At 42.6% G+C, this 20040-nt stretch overlaps 1 protein-coding gene across 1 annotated transcript in view; it reads left to right on the top strand.

The window, feature by feature from the left end:
- The first annotated feature begins 1115 nt into the window (after positions 1-1115).
- LOC121642594 (F-BAR and double SH3 domains protein 1-like) overlaps positions 1116-20040 on the top strand; it is a 44204-nt gene continuing 25279 nt past the window's right edge. Inside the window, exons 1-8 of the mRNA XM_041989352.1 lie at positions 1116-1241; positions 1362-1407; positions 6579-6652; positions 15148-15292; positions 15399-15535; positions 17868-17931; positions 18090-18218; positions 19125-19247. Of these exons, the coding sequence (XP_041845286.1) occupies positions 1123-1241; positions 1362-1407; positions 6579-6652; positions 15148-15292; positions 15399-15535; positions 17868-17931; positions 18090-18218; positions 19125-19247 (837 nt within the window). The 5' untranslated portion in view covers positions 1116-1122. The remainder of the gene's footprint in view (positions 1242-1361; positions 1408-6578; positions 6653-15147; positions 15293-15398; positions 15536-17867; positions 17932-18089; positions 18219-19124; positions 19248-20040) is intronic.

Here is a 20040-nt window from a genome sequence, read left to right as displayed (position 1 = left end):
CTGTGATGTAGTGTTCCTTGCAAAGTGCAGGTTAGTATATTTCACTATCAAGTTGGTCAGCTGCTCAGTGAAAAATAAACTGAAGGAGTCCACCAGCTCCAGTGCTCCAATCCGGGCCAGGGAATAGCGGAATAGTGGATGGGTCTGGGGGATATTCCTGTGCTCGGAGGATTCCACTGGAGCGCCACTGAATTTGTGGGTGACCACTGGATGTCGCCACTTTTGGACTGCCAAGACAGTGGCGGTGACAATGAAGTGGATAAATGAGAAAATACATGTTTTATACTTTATTTAGGTACTATCAAAAATATTAATTTAAATGGGTTTTAATTTAAACATTTTTGTGCTTAGGGTGCAAGTGTGGAGTAATTAAAATCATGTTGTTTACAATAGCCTAAAAATAAAATTACACACAAAAAAATTAAGATCTTAAAAAATTTGCAGTTTTTGCATCCCTCATCTTCATCAAATCAGTGATTGGAAATGTTTAAATGTGCTAGAAATTAAAATGCAAAAACACACAATTGGTCAAAAGTGTACATAGGCGCTAAAGTCACTAAATTGATACAAGCACCAGGCAGTGCCTCCAGAAAGAGAGATGACACCCTTTCCACTGCTAAATGACATGTGACCAGGTCATCAAAAATGGGCTGCCACTGTCAACGATCGGCCGCTGCCACACCACCCACCAGCCCAGAGCCAAATCAGTGTTTCCCCTAGGTTTTTTGGCTGTGTGTGTGTGGGTGGGTGTGTGTGTGTGTTAGGTTAATTGGTCACTCTAAATTCTATAAGTTCATAGTTCATCGTGAATCTAATACGGCTGCCAGATTGTAATGCCACAATATGAAATGAGATGAGTAATTTTACTGCCATGATGAACTGGTTCATGTTCAGTATTTTTTCTCATTTACATTATGCCTATAAAAACCTAAAAATTCAGGCACATATAGGGTTAACACGACCTACTTCTCGTTAACCTAAAGGGTTAAAATGTTTGAGGAAAAGTGTTGAGATTTTGGGAAAAAATGGACTAGCTAGCTTCGTTTAATTTCATAACGAAACTCTCTGTACAAGAATAACCATGTGATTATCACCTCGTACCAGGTTGTAGGTAGTTTGCTGATGATAAAAATTTGTGTTCAGGTGAAGGAGAACCAACAGGTGAAGCTGGTGTTCTCAGAGCAGCTCAGCAAACTACAGAACAAACAGAATCAGGACATGGAGCTGCTGGAAGAGATCAGGTGAGCTGGGATTCACCAGGCTGAAGAAATCTGCACCAATCAGACAAAGACTGATCAGATCAGAAACCCTGGATTAAAGCTCTTAATCTGCAGGCATGTAACATGGTTTGTTTCTTTCAGGTCTTTCAGTAAGCAAAGAGCAGCTATAGAGAAAGAGTACGGTCAGGTGAGTATTCTTTCTATTTTAGTCCAGTCTTACTGTCACTGACACCTCCACTGTCTACTGGAAATGCTCATAATTTATTGATCTGAGCTCCGTATTTGGACCTGAGTGTTTTGTGTGGTTAAAACCCATGTGGAGACATTTTAGAAACAAGAAACACTGGTGACCAAATGTAAAGCTGTGGAAAACACCCGAATCAAGCTTTATTTTCAGGCTGATCCAGGGCAGATATTCTTTGGTTAAATGTGATTTAACTTCTCTGCAGTTGTAAGTGAGGCTTTTTCAGGAAAACTGTCAGCTTTGTGCTTCTGTACATTGGTGGAGAATTCCATGTGTGTGTGTGTGTGTGTGTGTGTGTGTGTGTGTGTGTGTGTGTGTAAACATCTGATAAATGTGAATGCGCGTGTAAAAACCCTGCTCTGTGCTGGAAGAATGGGTACAAATACTCCCAGCTCATTTTCTAAACAGATAGTTCTGACTGAAAATGAAAATATCAGAAACAGTAAAATCAACTAGTTATTTTTATACTTTTAATTTGAAATTCTGCAGAGTTTATCTGTGGCTGCAGCTTCTGTGTGAACAACTGCTGCAGACATAGCTCTTTATTCATCTTTATTTTTCTCAAAGGGGCAATTTAGGGGAAAGCAAGTTTATTTGTACATCCCATTTTACATCTAAGACAATTCAAAGTAAACTAGAAGTAAGTAGAAGAACTAGTAAATTTGAAGTATTTTAGCGGGGAGAGTAACAACACAACACCAAAAAATTAAAAAAATAAAAAAAACGAGCAAAATGCAAACAAGGACAATCAATGCACAAGAAGTATTGTCTTACAGGCCACCACTGACAATTGCTCTGTACTAGTTTTAAGTAATAAAGAAACACCGTCTACATAGATGGTCAGCTTGGACACATCATCAGTGAAGTACCCAGGGTCATTGGGTGTTTCGGGTCTTTGATCTTCAGACACCCTCACCTGGGCGACCCAGCTGGGGGTGATGAGACCCAAGCAGCTTGTACACCATGGATCCCCTCTTTTGATCCACAACCACCTGGAAGCACTCTCCGCTACTTCACTTACGTTCTTGGTGGCTTTCCTCTCCTGCAACCCTCTGACACCAAGGAGCCGGAGTGCGCGGTGCAGAGACTGGCCTGGAAATCCCCTAGCACCCACCTCAGTTGGCTCACAGCGTGCCCTCCACCCTCTCCCTCTGCTGTTCTCAACCAGCTCCTGGTACTTGGCCTTCTTACACTCGTGAGCCTCTTCAACTAATGACTTTCTGATAGTCGATTAATCATTAACAATTAAAACGACTAGTCGACCAATTGGATTGTGTATCTCATAATTATTAAATGGCCCATATTTCACTTTCAGCTGCATGCATGAGGTTGTTATGTAAGTGCGACGTGTGTCTTCTTTAAATGTTTGAGCTTTGCAGATGTACTTCTGTGGTATGCAAGGGCCGCTTTACAAATCTCACATGTATTTAATTTATTTTATAAGTTTAACGTGAAGTTATCCCAGACTTTTGATGTCCTCTTCCGCTGTTTTGTTCCCTGGTCAGTCGCCGTATTTTTCCCCTGGTGGACTTTATTGCGCATGTGCAACTCTCAGCAGAGATAGGAAAAAAAGACAATGTCTCACTCTGTAGTTTTTTTCTTTGCGCATGGGCAACTCTCAGATATACTGTAGGTATAAGATGATGTCTCAAGCTGTAGTTTTTTTTTTTTTTTTTTTCCAACAATAGTTGACGGTAAATTCATTGTTGACTATTTTTATTGTTGACTATTGTCGACAACGTCAACTACTCGTTGCAGCCCTACTGTCTTGTCAGGTCCACATGCAGCTGCCAGTCATGAGCCAAGGCTAGTAAGCCTGTTAAGGTCTTCAGCTAGTTGGGAGGCTTCTCTGCTGCCTAGACAAAAGTGATGTTGCGCCTTGCTGGTGCTAGTGTTTGGCTTGCTGGATCCCTGTGCTGATAGCATCCGCTACTGCCTTTAGAAACTGGTTGTGGCGCCACATGTACCTCCGCTCTCCCAGGGCCTTTGGATAGCAGCTCAAAATGTGCTCCAGGGAACCCCTTGCTTGGCATAATGGGCATGCTGGTGTTTCTACAAGACCCCAGCTGTGCAGATTGGATGGGCTTGGAAGGACATCGTACACCGACTGCATCAGAAATCGAAGTCTTGCTGGATCCCACTTCCACATCTCTGTCCAGGTGATCTTCTGTGCCAATGCCTGGTCCCTGTTTGTCCAAGCCCCCTGTTGCTGCAAGGTCCCTGTCCTGCTGTGACACTCCTCCTCCACCTCTGCTCGGATCTCTTCCTCAATCAGCTGCCTTCTGTCGCTCCCCTGAGCCTTGTCCAAGTGAGGTCTTAAGTGCATCCCCAGGCCAGCTCGTCCAACTGCCAAGGAGCCTACCAGGACACTGTGTCTCAGTCTTGCCTCTGCTCGCTTGACTGCTTCATGGGCCTGCCACTTTCAACAGTTCTTTACAGTAATGCCTGCAGAAGAAACTCTGATGAATCACTGTCAAGCAGCACCTCTTTGGTTCTGGTGACCTTGAACTCCTCTACTATGCTGGTGCAGGGGAGCCGGAGCTTGTTGGTGTGGCCATACAAGGCAATGCTGCTGAGGCTCTTCGGTAAGGCAAGCCATCTGCGAAGGAGCTCATTGATGCTTCTCTCTAAGCCCTCTACAGTAGATGCTAAGACTTTGTAAATCAGCAATGGCCAGAGGAGTCTAGGCAGAATCCCATGCTGGTAGATCCATGCCTTGAACTTTCCAGGGAAGCCTGACGTGTCCACTGCTGACAACCAGAGCTTCAGTTCCCTGCAAGTGGACTGAACTACCACTGTATCTTTCAGTGTGCCATCAAAAATCTTCCCCAGACTTTTCACAGGCTTTTCAGTCACTGATGGGATTTGGGCTCTATCCACTTGAAAGCGGAACTTATCCACCACTTTCCCTTTCCTCAGGACCAGGGATCTTGATTTAGATGGCTTGAAAGACATCCTTGCCCATGTAAAGAGCCTTTCCAATCCACAGAGGAGCCATCAGCATCCTGCCACTGATGTTGATGTCAGTGAGATCATCCACAAAAGCTTGGATTGGGGATTGGCGGATGCCAGATCTGGACAGGGGCCCTTGACATTCCGCCTCAGCTGCTTTGACAAGCATGTTCATCACTAAAGCAAACAGCTTATGGTATATGGTACAGCCAGAGATGATGCCTTTCTCCAAATGATGCCATGCAGATGTTATTTCCCTTGAAGTGAATCTCAAGCTGAAGCTACCATAGTAGTCCCGAATAAGCTCACAAATCTTCTCGGGTACATGGTGTGCCATCAGGGTTGTCACACAAGCTTGTGTGGGATGGATCTGTAAGCATTGGTGAGGTCAAGCCTTGGTTTTCCTTTGCTCCACAGATTAGCTGAGTGACCACTCCAGTATGCTCTATACAGCCTGGTATGCCCGGAGCCCCACCCTTTTGAACTGCAGTGTTGATGTATGAATTCCTTAGGAGGTACTCTGTCAGCTGGTTGGCAAGGACCCTGAAAAAGATCTTGCGTTCCACGTTAAGGAGAGAGATGGTCCAGAACTGGATGATGTCCTTTGCGTCCTCCTTTGGAATCCACACACCTTCTGCGTAACGCCACTGCTTGGCTACCTTCCCCCTTTGCCATATTACCCTAATGAGCCTCCAAATCCTCTGCAGGAGTCTCGGGCACTGTTTATACACCTTGTATGTCACTCCACTTGGCCCTGGAGCAGCACTGGCTTGCGCTGCTCTAACCACCTTCCTGACTTCTGCCAGGGTGGGCTCGCTGGTGACAAACTGGATGGAGGGCTCTGGTGGTGGAATCAGCTCTCTGCAGGGGGGCAGGTCTTCCTCTCTCCTGCTGTCACTATAGCTGTTACTTAGGTGTTTGTTGATCTCCTCTCCTGAGGCCATGAGATGACCACTGCGTTTCTGCCCAAGCAACTGTTTAGTGAATCTGAATGGACTGGCTATGAAGGCAGCCCTTTTGCGAGCCCTCTCCCAGCCTCTAATCTTGTGGTACTCTGCTCTTTCGTTTCGTCCTAAGGATGCTCCAGAGCTCTCTTAGGGCTGGTCTGTCCTCCTCTTTTGTTCTCTTGTGCTGATGTTTCAGAGATCTCAGCTCTTTCCTTCCTGGGTGTTGCAGTATCTCTTGCATTGGCTTTTGGTTGTTTTATGCCAAATATCTCTGCGCCAATGTTGACAATCAAGGTACTCAGTAGTTGGAGTTGCTGGTCCACTCCCCCCTTTGATGCTGCTCCAAGAGCTGAATCAACATCTTCGTCAAACCGCTGCCACTCTAATGCGTTGCGTGCTGCAGGCCATAAGACCCGGCGATGTTCTGATGGGTTACTAGATGTAGTGAGAGGGGCTTGGGGGCTCTGGACTCTGTGGGGTTCCCCCGGGTCCTGCTCCTCCTCTGTCTCACCATATTTCATGTGTCTTAGAATACATGTTTCTGAATATTTTGTATAGCGGATTTTAAAGACCCACATTTTTTACTTTGGGACCTGATTTTAAGTTTTCAGGCCCCAAAATGCCAGTTCCATGTGTATGAAATATCCAGATGTTAAAAACTGAAGCAGATACTCCTCAACTCCTCTCTGTGTGGGCATGGATTTCATTTTAACAATCCCACAGGACCTAGAAAGTTATACCTCACCAACCTCCTGTGGTCTTTGGGGAGCCCCTAGGGCAGGTATCACCAACTCTGGACCTCTTGAGCCAGTGTCCTGTAGGTTTTCACAGTGTCACTGCTGCAACACACCTGGTTCAAATGAAATAGGTCTACAACAGTTTGTTGTCAGGGTATGCCCAGCCACCTAACGACCCATTATTTGAGTCAGATGTGCTGCAGCATGGACATATGCACATTTGGAACCCCAGGTTGGGCATCACTATGATGGGCTACATAGTCATGTGACATAGAAGGAATACTCTGTGGCTGGATTTATATGTGACTTTGTTGCTAAAATTCTCAGAGGTGAAACACAGTGGTATCTGGATTTTAATATAAGTACTAAATCCAATATTTTGCCTGACAGATATTGAAGTACTGACTCCAGAGTATGCTTACACCCATCCTTTGATCTGATCTTAGATCAGAAATCAGGTGATTGTGATGTTTTTCAGGCTCTTCAGAGATTAGCTGTTCAGTACCAAAAGAGAGACTGGCAACGAGGAAATACCGACGCCATCACCTCTGGGTAACAACAAACACACACACAGTACTATACACAACTCTAAACACCTTTCAGTTACACATTTTAATAATATATTTTTATGATTAATCTGTCTACCTGCTCTGATGCAACAATTAGTCAGTGTGAAGGCACAGATCCACTAAACTCTTTCTTAGAGTGTTCCTTGCAGGGCTTAAAGTATTCTGGTACCCTGCTGGTTCTCTATGCGTGTGATGTTTTAATGACTGTGGAAAAAATATAAAATACACATTAACAATTTATTTATGCTCAAATATTGGCTAACATGATGTTAGAATCAATTGAATTAATCTACCAACATATGAGAGCAATGCAGTTTTCGCTCTCGACAGAACACATTACTAACCAGTCATGAGTTGAGTGGGGTGGGTCTTAGAAGATGATTGGTTGAGATCTAGCTGCTGTCTAGATCTAACCAGTATACACATAGAACTGAGACTTTGGTGAACAGCATCTTGTAATTGCAGCCTGTCGTAGTCATCCTAACCAGTAACGGATTTCAAAATAAATGGTGCTGAGCATGGATGGAAGAAATAGGCAGAGATGGTAGCTGCTGCAAGAAAGTGAGAGAGCCAGTATTTGTTTCTGTACGTTGTGCTAGTGAAAACTGAGATATGAATTTAGCGACTAGAAAGCGCCATCACATCATGAATCAGACCCTGGACATACAGCAGCTGTCCGGGCAACAGCTGACATACCAGCATCAATGACTGACTGTGTGACTTAAAAATAAGAGTGTGTGTTCATTGCAGAACACAATCTGTCATTCAAAAATTTCCCAGCCTTAAGTTAATCTGTGTAAAAAACAGCCAAAGATAAAAATGCTTTGGCAAAACTATGGCTTAGCACCTGCATTTAAAAAAAGTCCAAGAAGCTCAAAAATGTACATTTTCACTCAATGTTGATGAAGCATATAGTCAGAGGATGGACAAAATTTCTAAATATCCTTGTTCGCTTTTTTGATGATGATAATGTGGCCAACGTAGTAGGAAAGATAACATTGCCAATGCCTCAACATTTCTGCTGGAACTAAAGGATGTCCTGCAGTCTCATGGACTTAACTGTGAACAAGTCACTAGTGTCCCACTGGACAATTGTGCTCTCATGAGAAGGAAGAATACTGGACTTGAAACACAAATTAGGAAAGAAAACCCTTACCTCATAGATATATGTGAAGATACTTTCCATATGATGTCCAGTGCTGCCAAGGCCCTCATGAGCCTGTTCAGCTCAGAACTGGAAGATTTCAGCTCTGATGTATAATGACATTGCATAATGACATGGTATGTATGACAATGAAAAATCACCTAAACATAAGGAGATTTTTTCAGAATTTCAAAGTCTGTTACATCAGTGATTCTCAAACTGGGGGTCGCAAGATGATTTCAGGGGGATGCCAGATAATTGTGAAAAATATATATACTTCATTTATCAAATAAATTTAGGATTTTTACCAGGGCTTTCAAAATCAAACCCTTAATGAAGATATACATCTTTGAATTTAGCTAAATTACATTAATGCATAAAGAGCAAAGTTAGTACACATGCCATATTAAAAGCCTGAATTTGACATTATCTTTGTGAGAGAAGCTGATTTTGGGCATGAATTTGCCTTATGAGAACAGTGAACCACCCAAATCCACTTTATCCTCCTTATTTATGAAGATTCTGACAGTTTTCCAGCTTTACATTTAGAGGATTCTGCAGGATACATCACAAAATTAATCACTAAAGACTTATTTCTGCTCCCTCACGTATGTAAATAGCGATGTCTGTTTCAATCGTTGTCATATATCACTGTCCTCATACTTCCATGTGTCTTTTGCGTTGCCATGTTAAGTGAATTCCTCCACTGGTGGGCAGTGCTGAGTTCACTGCATGTACAGGTAGCCCCTGAGGAAGGAGGTGAGCAGCTGAGAGTTGAATTAACTGATTATTGTGGAGAAAAAACAAATAATAGAAAAAATCATTGTGAATTAATAATAATAAATAAAAAATTGCTTGTATTTATTTTAGAATGATTTGAATGGTAAAGAAAACCCTCAGCTATCACTGTAATGTTAGGTTAGGTCAGTAGTTTGGGACTCATCCTCCTTCCTTGCAGTAGGAACAGGTCACATTTCTAGAGACTGGTTGACTGTTTTCTATTCCAATCAGAGAAATATTTATATTTTCTAGATATCAGAAGATTAACTGGCAACAACCATATATCATCATATATGTTTCCTCACAAATCTAATGCTTCACCTGTGAGTCTACAGATCTGGAGATAAATTAGACTTCATGTGTTGCTACATGAGGGAGATAATGACGTGGAGGATTGGTAGTCAAATCAATTTCCTTTGATACTGCTGGTGAAATCATTGAAAGCACCTTTAAGTAAAACAAAATAGTGGGAGGTCACCAGAAATAATGATTGTGATGCTATTACAAATGACATTACACGATTGGAGAAACTATATAATAGAACATCTGGATAGAATAGAAAGCTGGACTCAGGACTTGATAAGTGATTTTCCAGGGAGAAAGCTCCACGTTGGGCTCTTGGTGAAAAAGACTGAGCAAGGACAGTGATTGTGAATGGGATTGCAAGAGCTTGACTCAGCAATAATGCACCTTTAACACTCCTTGATATCTTATTACACAAAGTTCTACCTTTTAAAATGTGATTATTTGTTTTTAAAGACGGCTCCCAGCCATTGTTTGGCTGTAAATCTCCACAGTGGTTTGCTTGTGACCGTCTTACTTTCAGTTCATATAATACAATAAACCATGTGAAGTCCCGCTATTTTTTGTTTCTGAGCCTTTGATTTGTTTCTCCACAGATTATAAATGCATTTCACTTTCATTGAAGAGGTTATTTTGTATTTAGGTTTTGTATTTTAAGTAATTGATCTTAAGATAATTAATTGTTTAAGTATTTAAAAAAAGAGAGATTTTGGAATAATAAAGTATCCATCTTGCAGCAAATAATTGAATCTAAATTAGCTTCATAGTATTTTTAGTGCTTTCCCTAACAAGTAGCCTAACTGTCATGTTTTTCATTTCACAAATAGGTATGATGGTCAATATATTATTAAAATGGCTAATTCTGTGTATCAAAATTTTGGGGGGTGGGGTGCACTTCAGTTTCTTTTCATGGGGCCCAAAATTCCTGGCAGCGCCTCTGATGGGAACACATGCAAACCAAAATCAAAAGGCTCAGATATTCGTGTTCTTCACAAAGTTTGAAAGGTTAAAAGTCATGATCAACATGTTCAGAGGTATACTGTGTAAGCAGGCAAACTCATGGTAATATATTGTAAATGAGATGAGTTATTAAAAACAGAATTATCAAGTCACTTGCTGCCCTGGCTCCATCTCTGATTCAGTGTGACTCTTGTCTGTAGAGTTTTCATCATATTAGGAGAGGCCTTGCCAAATGTTGTTGCACCGCAAGAGATCGGCCAACTAGAAGAAGAGATATGGGCTCACCAGAGTGATGCAGGCTTGGTACATCATGTCCAGAGCTACATTGGAGAGGGTAGCTGAGTGGATGTAGCCTGGTGGAGCAGAGTTGTATCGCTGAAAAATCCTGACAGAGGTATGAGATGTCTCAACCTGAGTAAGCTGGTCAAAGCTCTTCTTTCCATTTTCACTGGCCCCCTGGTGGAAGGATCATTCAATCGAATGAATGATATTCTTGAATCTGGCAGGTGCTCCATGAATTTGGAGACTTATGAGTGCCTTGTTGTGGTTAAATCCACAGTAATTGGCCAAACTGATAATTACGGTGTGTTGTGATACCGTAATTTTCAATTACACTAAAAAAAAAGAGAAGGAGGGTGTGTCGGTACTAAAGCAGAAAAGGATTAGGAAGGCAGCAATAGGCGGATTTGGCGAGAGAGGTTCCTAGAACGCAGTTCTAATAACTGCCCTAATTCTATGAACGGCCCTTCCCCAGGGGAACTGTTTCATGTTGCATTCGCACATGAGTTGGGGGCGGTAGCGGGACCGATGTGACTCATACGCCTGCGACAGTGACGTGTGACTTTAGCGCCACATAACAACAAAACAAAACCTGCGAAAAACAAGACAGCACAAAGTAACACCAGCAAGCTAATATGGAGAAAGAAGAGATTGCCGTGTTCATGCTGTGCTCTGCTTGACGGAGATGTTACTGATGGACAATAAAATCAGTTGTCTCACATCGAGGCTGGAAGGATCCTGAAAGTCAGAAGATGAAGAATCCAGCAGCAGGAGATACCCCGCAGACAAAGGAGACGACATGTAAGTTTAACTTATTAAACATGCGCCGATATATGTGTCGTATGAGTAAATATTTCAGACGGTATTCTTCTGTCTGCGTTGAGCAGATTATAATAAGTGAATATTTCAGACGGCAGGTTCATTGTAACTAGTGTTCCGCGTTTCAGACGTTGCTGCAGCTCATTGAGGAACACTCCTCACCGTCTGGCTGGTCCGGAGCAAAGCTGATGACTGGTGGCAAAAGGTTGTTCCCAATTTTACCGATGAGTAGTGGATAGAGAATTTCTGTATGTCCAGGGAGACATTTCAATACATCTGTCGTCGCCTGAAGCTGCATTGGAGAGGATGGACACAACCACCTGCTGCAGATACTGAAGGAGATGGAGAACAGCCTGGATGCTTTACCTCGTGCCTTCCAACTAATCACAACACACCTCTTCATAATAAGCATCATGTTCTGGAAGTTCGACAGACAGAACATACATGTATACATGATGTGCACATTTAAAGAGAAAATGTTCCATAGAAAAGGCATCATTTCTTAATTTTTTTGCTATGCCCAAAATAAAGATAGTAAGCGTAATCCGTCACTGAAGGGTTGGTTGTGACTGACTTATGGTTTAGAATTATGAGGCCATAGTCACACAGAATTAGCTTATATGAAGGTAAAAATGTAGAAAGGGGTGGTGAAATGTTTACAGGCGTGTAATTTGTGTCCACAAGTATTTGATGCCAGATCTTCGTTAAGCATTATAAACTTTGTCCTGTATTATGGTGCATATTAAAAAGTTGATAAACTAATGTAATTTACACCCAGGGATAAGGCTTAAAATGTAGTGACCAAAGATGGATTATTTAATATTTCATCGCCATTATAGGATAAAAGCTATGAAATTTATAGGTTAATATAGGGGAGGATGCCGGTCAGGCTTGGCAGACCCAAGTGTGTTGTGAGGGTCTGCTGGCATCCAGTCCCCTGTCAGAAAGAGTTTCAACTCCCATCTCCGGCAGAGCTTCAACCATGTCCCGGGTGAGGCGGGGGACATTGAGTCTGAATGGGCTGTGTTCCGTGCCTCTAATGTCAAGGCGGCCAGCTGCGGCTGTGGCCGTAAGGTCGTTGGTGCCTGTTGTGGCGGTAACCCCAAACTCGTTGGTGGACACCGGCAGTAAGGGATGCCGTCAAGCTGAAAAGGGAGTCCAATCGGGCCTTTTTGGCCTGTGGAACTCCAGAGGCAGCTGATGGGTATCGGCGGGCTAAGCGGAACGCAGCTTCGGCGGTTGCTAAGGCAAAAACTCAGGCATGGGAGGAGTTTGGAGAGGCCATAGAGAATGACTTCCAGACGGCTTCGAGGAGATTCTGGTCCACTATCTGGCGGCTCAGGAGGGGGAAGCAGTGCTCTGTCAACACTGTCTACAGTGGGGATGGGGGGTCTGCTGACCTTGACTCGGGACGTGAGGTGGTGGAGGGAATACTTCGAAGACCTTCTCAATTCCACCAACACATCTTCTGATGAGGAAGCAGAGTCTGGGGTGGCTGGTGCTGGCTCTCCCATCTCTGGGGCTGAGGTTGCTGAGGTGGTTAAAAAGCTCCTCAGTGGCAGGGCCCCGGGGATGGATGAGGTCCGCCCAGAGTTCCTTAAGGCTCTGGATGCTGTAGGACTGTCTTGGCCAACACGCCTCTGCAGCATGGTGTGGACATCGGGGACAGTTCCCCTGGACTGGCAGACTGGGGTGGTGGTCCCCCTCTTCAAAAAGGGGGACCGAAGCGTGTGCTCCAACTACAGGGGGATCACACTCCTCAGCCTCCCCAGTAAGATCTATTCAGGAGTGCTTGAAAGGAGGGTCCGTCGGATAGTCGAACCTCGGATTGAGGAGGAGCAGTGTGGTTTTCGTCCCGGTCGTGGAACAGTGGACCAGCTCTACACCCTCTTCGGGGTCTTTGAGGGGGCATGGGAGTTTGCCTAACCAATCTACCAATGTGTTATGTGGACTTGGAGAAGGCATTCGACCATGTTCCCCGGGGACTCCTGTGGGGGCTACTCTGGGAGTATGGCGTACCGGACTTGCTTGTACGAGCTGTCCGGTCCCTGTACGACTGGTGTCAGAGCTTGGTCCGCATTGCCGGCAATAAGTCAGAATCGTTTCCAGTGAGGGTTGGACTCCGCCAAGGCTGCCCTTTGTCACTGACTCTGTTCATAACCTTTATGGACAGAATTTCTAGGTGCAGCCGAGGTATCGAGGGGATCCGGTTTGGTGGCCTCAGGATTGGGTCTCTACTTTTTGTGATGATGTGGTTCTGTTGGCTTTATCGGGCCGTGATCTTCAGCTCTCACTGGAGCGATTCGCAGCCGAGTGTGAAGCGGCTGGGATGAGAATCAGCACCTCCAAGTCTGAGACCATGGTCCTCAGCCGGAAAAGGGTGGAGTGCTCTCTCCGGGTCTGCAATAGGGTCCTGCCCCAAGTGGAGGAGTTTACGTATCTCGGGGTCTTGTTCATGAGTGAGGGAAGGATGGAGCGGGAGATCAACATGTGGCTTGGTGCGGCGTCTCCAGTGATGTGGACTCTGCATCGATCTGTCGTGGTAAAGAGGGAGCTAAGCCAAAAGGCAAAGCTCTCAATTTACCGGTCGATCTACGTTCCTACCCTCACCTATGGTCATGAGCTGTGGGTAGTGACCGAAAGAAAAAGATCGCGAATAAAAGAGGCCGAAATGAGTTTTCTCCGCAGGGTGGCCGGGCTCTCCCTTAGAGATAGGGTGAGAAGCTCAGTGATCCGGGAGGGGCTCAGAGTAGAGCCGCTGCTCCTCCACATCGTGTGGAGGCAGATGAGGTGGCTCAGGCATCTGGCTAGGATGCCTCCTGGACGCCTCCCTGGTAAAGTGTTCCGAGCACATCCCACCGGAAAGAGGCCCCGGGGAAGACCCAGGACACGCTGGACGGACTACATCTCTCGGCTGGCCTGGGAACGCCTCGGTATCCCTCTGGATGAGCTGGTGAATGTGGCCGGGGAGAAGGAAGACTGGGTTTCCCTGCTTAGGCAGCTGCCCCCGCGACCTGACTCCGGATAAGCGGAAGAAAATGGATGGATGGCTGGATGTGCTGGTATAAACCATGAACCGCGAGTTTCCTTCATATCAGCTAAACAACAAACAAATGCATTGACAGAGATGGAAAAGCTGATCAGCTGATCACTGACAGCTAGTGTCATGAATCGCAGAACAGCAGGAGAGGGAGGAAGAGATGATGAGGCAGTCGCACTGTGCTGCGCAGACACAGAGATTAAATGTGGTTAAAGTGTAGATATTGAACCCTCATCCCCAACAGGTGCAACGTCCATGAGTTGTTCCATCAATGTTCTTTTCATAACTGGTACAAATCAGAAACACTTGGAGGAGCATCTGACAACTAATAAGGTTAACTGGCATATAAAAGGAGCATTTCAGAGAGGCAGAGTCTCTCAGATGTAAAGATGGACAGAGGTTCACCAATCTGAGACAAACTGGCTCTAAAACTGTGGAACAATTTCAGAAAAATGTTCCTCAGACTGACTCAGAATTGTTCTTCAGATGTTTAAAAGATTGAGAGAATCAGGAAGAATATATGAAGGTCAAATTGCATTCTGGTGATCTTCTGCATTAAAAGCAGACGTGATTCTCTACTGGAAACCACTGCATGGACTCAGGAAGACTTCCAGAAACCACTGTCTGTGAACACAGTTCACCCTGAAACCAACAAATGCAGGTTAAAGCTCCATCATGCAGAAAAGAAGCCAGATGTGAACAGGACCCAGAACCAGCGCCATCTTCTCTGGACCAAAGCTCATTTAAAATAATCTGAGGCAAAGTGGAAACCTGGATGAAAATGTGAACTAGTTTCTGGAAAGCATCGACGGCGTGTCCTGCAGACTAAAAAGGAGAGGGAGCATCCAGCTTGTTATCAGTGGACAGGTGAAAAGCTGCATCTCTGATGGTATGGGGCGGCATTAGTGCCTAAACATGGGCAGCTTCCACATCTGTGAAGCTCCATCAATGCTGAAAAGTACATGGAGGTGTTAGAGCAACATCTGCTTCATCCAGACAACGTCTCTTTCAGGAAAGGCCTTGCAGATTTCAGCAAGACAATGCCGTTTTCCTGCCTATTTTTATTTTGCTATTTAATATCAGGAAAATGTTTGAGGGTGAAGTAGACAGAATCAGTTATTTTCAGTTGTTGGTGAAGGTGTTAATGTTTCAGGAGTGTGTTCGGTGTGTGGCGGTCTGTGGTCGACGTTACAGCTCAGTGCGCCGCCACACGACTCAATGCTGCAGAGGAATACCACAAACTGATTGGACGAGCTTCCAGAAGTCTCCACGATGCAAAGGACATTCAGACTAAGAGGGTGAGTCAATACACAAGTATCAAACCCACCAGGGTTTTTTCTGATGAAGCCATGACATAGACAGTGATGGCTGACTGAAAAATCCTGGAGTGTGTGTTTGCATCAGGGTCTTGATCGACTGCAGAGGATTCACAGTGAAGTGGTGGATGCACTGCAGGAACTTCACCAGGTGAGGAAGAGATACCATCAGCTCAGTCACATCACCAACGTGGCCAGAGAGAAAGCTGCTGGTGCTCATACCAGGTGAGTGTGTTTACATCCTCTGAGACTGTTTCTGGTGAAGCCTGGAGTCTGGAGTTTGACTTCTCACTAAACATCCAATCGCCTGCTGCATCAGTTCCTGTTCCATGTTATTTGCTTAATGTGGTGAATGTCCTGGCTATATTTTTTAATGAGGATTCTTATATGGCATGAATCAAATGGAAGTTAAAGAAAGTGAAACTCCTGCCTGTAACGGGCTTGGTGATCTGAGGACAGGCTAAGTCAGACTTCTTCAGATTTCTTACTATGAAATCTGTGTCAGCTTAAACCTGAACCAGACATGTTCCTGAATCAAATCAACACATTCTTTTGTAAGGTGTAAGTTGTATATATGGGAGGCATATAGGTTTCCATTTATGCATATCAGATAAGTTCAGACTGAAGGACCCAGCTGAGGCTTCTTTCAGTGTTGTTTATCTCTCACCTTCTCATTCAGTGGTTTTTCTTTATTTCTTTCATTTTCTACATTGTTGATTAAAACTAAACACATTCAAACAATGAAGGAACACATATGGAATTATGTAGTAAACAAAAAAGTATATGTTAATACTTTAGATACTTCAAAGTAGCCATCTTTGGCTTTGATGACAGCTTGGCACAATATTGGCATTCTCTTAATCAGCTTCACGAAGAAGTCACCTGGAATGATTTTCCAACAGTCTTGAATGAGTTCCCAGAGGTGTTGAGCATGTGTTAGAGCTTTGCCTTCACTCTCATCCCAAACCATCTGACTTTAGTTTAGGTCTGGTGATTGTGGAGCCCAGGTCATCTGATGCCGCACTCCACCACTCTCTTTCTTATGTAGATAGCCCTTACCCAGCCTGAGGTTGGGATCATTGTCCTGTTGAATAAGAAATGAAGGTCCCACTAAGGGCAGTTCAGATGGAATGGCATACCGCTGCAGAATGCTGTGGTAGCCATGCTGGTTAAGTGTGCCTTGAATGTTAAATAAGTTTTACTAGCAAAGCACCCCCATATCATAACCCTTCCTCCTCCATGCTTCACGGTGGGAACCACACATGTGGAAACCATCCACTCACCTTTTCTGTATCTTACAAAAAACAGGGTGAGTAGAACCAAAAATCTCACATTTGGACTCATCAGACCAAAAGTCAGATTTCCACTGGTCTAATATCCATTCCTTGTGTCTTGGCCCAAATAAGTCTCTTCTTCTTCTAAGTGGCTTCTTAGCAGCAATTCAACCATGAAGTCCTGATTTACACAGTGTCCTCTGAACAGTTAATTGTTGAGATGCATTTCTTACTTGAATTCTGTAAAGCATTTATATTGGCTCTGACCTGAGGTGTTATTATTTTGTGGTTTCTGAGACTGGTGACTGATGAACTTATCCTCTCTAGCGGAGGTAACTCTTGCTCTTCCTATCCTAGGGCGGTCCTCATGAGTGTCAGACTCAACATAGCATTTTATGATTTTTCCAACTACACTTGATACATATATATATATATATATATATATATATATATATATATATATATATATATATATATATATCGCCCTGGTTCCTCAGCTCCTAGCGCTGACCTTGTCTGACTGAGCTGGCATGTCTCTGATAGCACTCATGATATGAGGTAGTTAGCGTTAGCAATAGCGTTAAGGGTCTCGCTAAGGACCCAACTGGAAGATGTAACTATATATGTATAATTTTGTACATATTGTACAATCACCATCCCCATTACAACTCTGGTCTGTATATGTGTGTTTGTACCTATACACACACATACATTATTACTTATTAGGTTCACATATGTTGTTCTTTTTGGATGCTATTTTATTCTTAAAGTGAAAGATGTTTGGACTTTATTTGAGTTCTTCCTGAAGTTTATTCCGTAATAAATAATCATAAATGTTGTGTGTGAGAAAGAAACAACACTGAAAGAAGCATTGACAGGATACTTTGGAGGTTTCTTACCTAATAAAAGGACTTAGAATGAGTGTTTCACCACTTGTTTTAGGATTTTTCTCACTTGTCTAATGTGTAGATTTTTTCTTATATCAGGAAATCTTGCCAAGAGTAATTATCTTCATCTGTAATTATATTTCACTGGATTATAGTCGGACTCTTCTCATGTTAAGTGTGTTTTTCCTTTTATTAAGGTAGCTAGTTTTTTTATTGCATCCTGCAATGTCTCTGAAAACTGGGAAGCAAGACACATAATTCAGCTGTATATTCAACAGATTAAATCATGTTTATTATGGTTCTACTAAACATTTGGTTGTCTGATAATATTCTACAGGATATGTGTCACCATCTCATATAACTTGAATGACACACATATGTTGCTATGGTTGCCAGAGCCCAGAAGACTGAACACAGGATTTTCCACTTCAAAATGGGAGTACATAAGATGGAGGCTAAGGTACTATAAGGAACCATGAAAACATAGCGTTCTTAAATTTAACTGGTTTTATGTCTAATCAGCATCACTTTAGCAGGTTTATAAAGTTTGTTTTGTGACTTAATTTCTCATTTGAAGCAAAGACCAGCTCAGTTATGTTTTTGTGTGTGTGTTTGCAGCTCAGTGCAAGGCTGAAAGCGTGTGAGGACCAGTTGACCGAAGTCCGTAATGAGTATCTGCTGATGTTAGCAGCAGTCAACGCCCACCAGCAGCATTACCACCGTTATGACCTGCCACTTATTATGGAGGTAACACACACACTAGTGAACAATAAAAGAATAATTTTTCCATCATTTCAGGTGAAGCAGTAGCGTTGTATATTTAAATTTATTTTATCACTTAATAGAAAAATAAAGATTTAAATCTAAATAATTTACACTGTAGAGAACAATTGTAATCTTGTAGTCTAACATTTTGATGTATATATTAATTTATTTTTCATTAGTTTTCATTATGAATTGGGATAAATTAGTAGAGTAAAAAACAGGTGATTTTTTATATCAGAGCACGGCAAACAACTTAGCCAATGCAGCTAAGTTGTTTGTCGAGCTCTGACAGTTTATTCGGCGTACCAGGAAATTGTGTACTGATAAATGTTCCACAATGCAGAAATTTTTTAATGCACTAATTAATTGTAATTAAATCCATATATATATATATATATATATATATATACACTACCATCCAAAAGTTTGGGGTCACTTCCCTATGGAATCCCATGGCAAAGTGACCCGAAACTTTTGAACGGTAGTGTATATATATATATATATAATATATATATATATATATATAATATCTATTATTTGAATCAGTCATCCACTAAAATCTATTTAAATTAAAAAATGTTGCTTTTTGGGAAAAAAAAATAGTCATGGAATTAATGTGCGATTAATCAAGATTAATTCATTATAAACCTGTAATTAATTAGATACACTTTTTAAATTGGGTCTTTGTTAAATTTGTTAAAATGAGTTATGGGTGTAAAGCTAATTTAGAGAAACCTCAGATTAAGATTAGATGAGTGGACATAATCATAACATGTCCACCTTAAGACCTTTGAGATGACATCTCACATAAACCATCTATGGTGCTGAAAAGAAAATGGTGAAACCATTTAAATCTGTGGAAAGTGACTGCTCTGTTTCCCTATGCAGCAGCTCAATAGAGACATTTACAGGGATTTAAGACACTACTTCACCCTGCTGTGTGGGACGGAAATGGACGCTTGTCTGGCCTCACACAAACAGTACAACAAGATACGGGACAGCGTTGCTAAGGTCTGTAATCTCCAGAAATTGTTACTGTGTAATCATAGAAATGAGACCCGCTGTTCTTCCTATATATATACATATATATATATATTTATATATATATATATATATATATATATATATGAAATGCACACTTATACAGAATAACATCAATGCAAACAATGTAATGGGCGGGACTGGGACAAAAAGTTGTTCAGGCCTTCATAAACAGCCTTAAGCCTATTTTATTTTAAGGGGTCTTGATCCACCCTAAAATGTTCTTAAGCCCCTAAAAAGATCATACATTTTGCTTAAATGACTACAGTGTTAGTGATCGTTTGAGCTGTGTTCAGCGATGTCTGGACTAACTGGAAAGTTTCCCATTTGAAATCCTGGCAGCCCAATCCAGTTTGTTTATCAGTGCTCCAGGTTTCCATTCCCACCTTCACGCCGACCTCCATGTCACACCGTAAGTCCATGATCCAACAGGTAGTCTTTTTAAAGAATGAAAGTAAGTAGTAATCACTCACTCCAGCTAGTTAACAGAGATAAAGTTGATAAAGTAAATGATCCCCATTTTACAAATAAAAGACTTGCTAGCTCAGACCCCAGGTTGGGAACCACCATTCTAGTTGTTCTTATTAATGAAAGAAACCATCTTTACAGTGCATCTGGAAAGTATTCACAGCGCTTCACTTCTTCCACATATTGTTATGTTACAGCCTTATTCCAAAGTGGAATAAATTCATTTTTGTCCTCAAAATTCTACACACATTACCCCATAATGACAATGTAAAAAAGTTTCTTTTCAGAAATGTTT

The sequence above is a fragment of the Melanotaenia boesemani genome, chromosome 7, assembly GCF_017639745.1.
Source record: "Melanotaenia boesemani isolate fMelBoe1 chromosome 7, fMelBoe1.pri, whole genome shotgun sequence".
NCBI classification, from domain to species: Eukaryota; Metazoa; Chordata; class Actinopteri; order Atheriniformes; family Melanotaeniidae; genus Melanotaenia; species Melanotaenia boesemani.
Note: the sequence above shows the minus strand (reverse complement) of the source record. Positions and strands in the feature narration are given on the sequence as shown.